Genomic DNA, 5606 nt, shown 5'->3' with positions numbered 1-5606 from the left:
AAAAAAAAAAAAAAAACCCAGAACCAGACAGACTCACAGCCAAATTCTACCAGAAGTACAAAGAGGAGCTGGTACCATTCCTTCTGAAATGATTCCAAACAATAAAAAAAGCGATACTGCTCTCTAACTTATTTTATGAGGCCAGCATCATCCTAATACCCAAACCTGGCAGAGACACAACAAGAAAAGAAAATTCCAGGCCAATATCCCTGATGAACTTCGAAGCAAAAATCCTAAATAAAATACTGGCAAACTGAATCCAACAGCACATGAAAAAGCTTATTCACCACGATCAAGTCGGCTCCATCCCTGGGATGCAAGGCTGGTTCAACGTACACAAATGAATAAATGTAATCCATCACTTAAACAACGAATGACAAAAACCACATGATTACCTCAGTAGATGCAGAAAAGGCCTTCGATAAAATTCAACACCCCTTTATGCTAAAAACTCTCAATAAACTAGATATTGATGGAACATATCTCAAAATAATAAGGACTATTTATGACAGACCCACAGCCAATATCATACTGAATGGGCAAAAGCTGGAAGCATTCCCTTTGAAAACTGACACAAGACAAGGATGCCGTCTCTCACCACTCCTATTCAACATAGTATTGGAAGTTCTGGTCAAGGCAATCAAGCAACAGAAATAAATAAAGGGTATTCAAATAGGAACAGAGGAAGTCAAATTGTCTCTGTTTGCAGATGACATGATTGTGTATTTAGAAAACCCTATCGTCTCAGCCCCAAATCTCTTTAAGCTGATAAGAAACTTCAGCAAAGTCTCAGGATACAAAATCAATATGCAAAAATCACAAGCATTCCTATACTTCAATAATAGACAGCCAAATCATGAGTGAACTCCCATTCACAATTGCTACAAAGGGAATTAAATACCTAGGAATACAACTTACAAGGGACGTGAAGGACCTCTTCAAGGGGAACTACAAACCACTGCTCAAGGAAATAAGAGAGGACACGAACAAATGGAAAAACATTCCAGGCTCATGGATAGGAAGAATCAATATCGTGAAAATGGCCATACTGCCCAAAGTAATTTATAGATTCAATGCTATCTCCATCAAGCTACCACTGACTTTCTTGACAGAATTAGAAAAAAACTACTTTAAATTTCCTATGGAACCAAAAAAGAGCCCGTATATCCAAGACAATCCTAAGCAAAAAGAACAAAACTGAAGGCATCACGCTACCTGACTTCAGGCTATACTACAAGGCTACGGTATCCAAAACAGCATGGCACTGGTACCAAAACAAATATATAGACCAATGGAATAGAACAGAGGCCTCAGAAATAATGCTACACATCTACAACTATCTGGTCTTTGACAAACTTGATAAAAGCAAGCAATGGGGAAAGAATTCCCTGTTTAATAAATGGTGTTGGGAAAATTGGCTAGCCATATGCAGAAAACTGAAACTGGATCCCTTTGTTAATCTTATACAAAAATTAACTCAAGATGGATTAAAGACTTAAATGTAAGCCCTAAAACCATAAAAATACTAGAAGAAACCTAGGTAATACCATTCAAGACATAGCATGGGTAAAGACTTCATAATCAAAACACAAAAGCAATGGCAACAAAAGCCAAAATTGACAAATGGCATTGAATTAAACTAAAGAGCTTCTGCACAGCAAAAGAAACTGTCATCAGAGCGAACAAGCAACCTACAGAATTGGAGAAATTTTTTGCAATCTATCCATCTGACAAAGGGCTAATATCTATAATCTACAAAGAATTTAAACAAAATTTACAAGAAAAAAACAAACAACCCCATCAAAAAGTGAGCAAAGGATACAGACACTTTTCAAAAGAAGACATTTATGTGGCCAACCAATATATGAAGAAAACCTCAGTCAACCCAAATGCCCCTTAATGATAAACTGGATAAAGAAAATGTGATTCATATACACCCATATACACCATGGAATATACACCATGGAATAATATACAGCCATACAAAAGAATGAGATAATGTTCTTTGCAGGAACATGTATGGGGCTGGAGGCCATTATCCTTAGCAAACTAATGCAGGAACAGAAAACCGAGTGTCACACGTTCCCACTGATAAGTAGGAGCTAAATGATGAGAACACATGGTCACTTAGAGGGGAACAACACATGATAAAGGGCCCTATTAGAGACTGGAAGGTGGGAGGAGGGAGAAAATCAGGAAAAGTAACTAATGGATACTAGGTTTAACACCTGGGTGATGAGATAATAAATACAACAAACCCCCATGGCACATGTTTACCTATGTAGCAAACCTGCATATTCTGCACATGTATCCCTTAACTTAAAATAAAAGTTAAAAAGTAAAAACTTTTTTTTTTTTTTTGAGATGGAGTTTCGCTCTTGTTACCCAGGCTGGAGTGCAATGGTGCGATCTCGGCTCACCGCAACCTCCGCCTTCTGGGTTCAGGCAATTCTCCTGCCTCAGCCTCCTGAGTAGCTGGGATTACAGGCACGCGCCACCATGCCCAGCTAATGTTTTGTAGTTTTAGTAGAGACGGGGTTTCACCATGTTGACCAGGATGGTCTCGATCTCTTGACCTCATGATCCACCCGCCTCAGCCTCCCAAAGTGCTGGGATTACAGGCTTGAGCCACCGCGCCCGGCAAAAAAGTAAAAACTTTCATGCTTCAAAGGACACCTTACAGAAAGTGAAAGATAAACCACAGAATGGGAGAAAATATTTGCAAATAAGGGACCTGAATCTAGAATATATAAAGAACTCTTACAACTCAAAAAGACAAATAACTCAATTTTAAAATGGACAAAGATCTGAATAGATGTTACTTCAGAGAAAATATACAGTTGGTCAATAAGCACATGAAAAGACACTCAACATCATTAGTTTTCAGAAAAATATAAATCAAAACCATAATGCGATACCCCCTAACACTCACTTGGTTGGCTATAATTTTTAAAAAGACGTAATAAGAAGTGCTGATGAGAAGATGGAGAAATTAGAACCCTCATGCACTAGTGGAGGAAATGGAAATGTAAAATGGTACAGCTACTTTGGGAAACATTCTGGGCATTCCTCAAAAAGTTAAATATTCAGTGACCCTATGACTCAACAATTCCACTTGTAGGTGTATACCCAAGAGAATGAAAACATAGGTTCACACAAAAACTTGTTGGTAAATGTGCATAACAATATGCTTTATAATAGCCAAAAAATGGAATCAACCCAAATGTCTGATTAATGAATAAGAAATGCATATATATATATATATATATATATATATATATATATATATAAAATAAGGTATAGCTATACAATGGAATATATTCAAATATGTAAAGAAATAAAATTCTGATACATGCTACGATATGATGAACCTTCAAAACAGGCCAAGTGAAACAAACAAACGCAAAAGGTCACATATTGTGTGATTCCATTCATATGGAATTTCCAGAATGAGAAAATCCACAGAGCCAGAAAGTAGATTAGTGGCTGCCTAGAGCTGGGGAAAAGGAGAGTGGCTGCTAATGCCTACATGGTTTCTTGTTTGGGTAATGAAAATGTTTTAAAATTGACCATGGTGATGGTTGCACAGCTTTGTGACCACACTAAAACCATGTTATTGTATACTTTACGTTGGTGGATTTTATACTATGTGAATTATATTCCAGTAAATCTGTTATGTAAAAAGGGATATATTACTAGAATTCCAAGGTTATTAATAAAATGCACCTTACTTTATTTAAGCATCATGTTAAGGTGCTCTGTTATCTGTGAAAGAGTTGACAATATAGAGGACTAAACCCACTTTGGGATAAATACACATTTGCTGAGCAAGGAATTCTACAAGAACTCTGGGGAAAAAAATATTACATAGTTTTATTCCCAGAGTTGGAAACTAAACGTTAGAGCTGCACTGTCCATATGGTAGCTACTAGCTAAATTTACATTTTATCCTTAAATTTATTAAAATTAAATAGAATTCAAAATTTGGTTTATCAATTGCACTATTCACATTTCAAGTACAGATGCTCTTCAGCTTACATCACAATAAAAGCATTGTATTTGAAAATGTTGTAAATTGAAAATGTATTTAGCACATCTATCTGGATCTCTGCTGGCCAGCCAGAATATCTGTTGTTGTTGTATCAGAGCAGTTGATCTGTGCAAGGGAAAGAAGAGACACTATTTTTCTCCTCCTAAGTTCTTTAAAACATATGATTATCAAATATAACATTGTCTGGGAGGGCTCAATGTATGTACATAGAACAACTATAATATCAAGGATTGTAAGGCTTCTATGTTTTATTTTTATTTATAGGTACAAATTAACTCGAAATAGCCTGTGAAAAGTTAGGCATGCTTAGCTTACTTTAAACACGCCCAGAACACTTACAGTACTCTCCATTTGGGCAAAATCACCTAACACAAAGCCTACTTTACAACAAAGTGTTGAGTGTCTCATGGAATTTATTGAACACTGTACTGAAAGTGAAACACAGAATGTTTGTGTGGGTCCCAGAAGTATAATTTCTACTGAACGTATTGTCTCCTTTGCACCATTGTAAAGTCAAACCACTGTGAGTCAGGACCATGTGTACTCCATAACCAAGTGTGGCCAGGGCTACTCCACTTGACAGGTGGATCATGGAACATTTCCATCATTGCAGAAAGTTCTAGAGTTGCATTAACACCTACTTCAAATATTATTAAGAAACGGGGTATAAATATACAGTTAGATAGAAGAAATGAGATCTAGTGTTCAATAGATCATTCGGGCAACTATAGTTAAATATCATCTACTGTACCTTACAAAATAGAGGAGAATAATTTGAATGTTCCTCTCATAAAGAAAATGTAATTTAAGGTGTTGGATATCCCAGTTAACCTGATTTGATATTTACACATGATATGGATATGTCACATTATCACATATATCCCCAAAATATATGCATTTTTATATACTGGGGCCAGCAATTGCTGCCTATTATATATCAATTTGAAAATATATTAAGAAATGTTTTGGAAATCAAACACCCAGCTTAGGCTGGAGCAAATCCAAATCTAGGAAGTGGTTGTGTTTACATGATTCCTCACAGCTCACACTGATTAAATACTTTTATCATTAGATTAATGAATAAATAAAATTCTTCTTTCCCTTGCACAGATCAACCACTCTGATACTAAGAACAACAGATACTCTGGCTGGCCAGCAGAGATCCAGATAGAAGGCTGCATACCCAAAGAATCAAGCTGACACTCCAGGGTCCTTAATAAATGTGTTCTGTATAAACAAGTGCAGCTGGAATCACTCAAGAATCTTATTTTTCTAAATCCAACAGTCCAGATTTGATGACTATTTTGGGTTTTTTGTAGACCAGTGGACATTTGCTAGTTGTATCAAATCTTGGTATGCAGTATTTTCATACCAGTATTTTTATATAGTGAAGATGTCAATTAGCAGGAAACTAAAATGAATGGAAATTCTTAAAGGGAAGGATGTGATTCAAGCTGGAAAGAGGGTCAGGAGAAACACCTTGTTAGGGTGAAGCCATGTTATGAGCAGATCTAAGTGTGACCCCTGTGTGGTCCAGACAGCTCTGCAAAGAGAA

At 36.4% G+C, this 5606-nt stretch overlaps 1 protein-coding gene across 1 annotated transcript in view; it reads left to right on the top strand.

The window, feature by feature from the left end:
- The window catches only part of FAM3B (FAM3 metabolism regulating signaling molecule B), a 53479-nt gene extending 48080 nt beyond the window's left edge, over nt 1–5399 (top strand). The window contains exon 8 of the mRNA XM_017538619.2: nt 5162–5399. Within this exon, the coding sequence (XP_017394108.1) occupies nt 5162–5251 (90 nt within the window). The 3' untranslated portion in view covers nt 5252–5399. The remainder of the gene's footprint in view (nt 1–5161) is intronic.
- The last annotated feature ends 207 nt before the right edge of the window (nt 5400–5606 follow it).

This window comes from Cebus imitator, unplaced genomic scaffold (genome assembly GCF_001604975.1).
Source record: "Cebus imitator isolate Cc_AM_T3 unplaced genomic scaffold, Cebus_imitator-1.0 Scaffold112, whole genome shotgun sequence".
NCBI classification, from domain to species: Eukaryota; Metazoa; Chordata; class Mammalia; order Primates; family Cebidae; genus Cebus; species Cebus imitator.
This window is presented reverse-complemented; position numbering and strand designations above follow the sequence as displayed.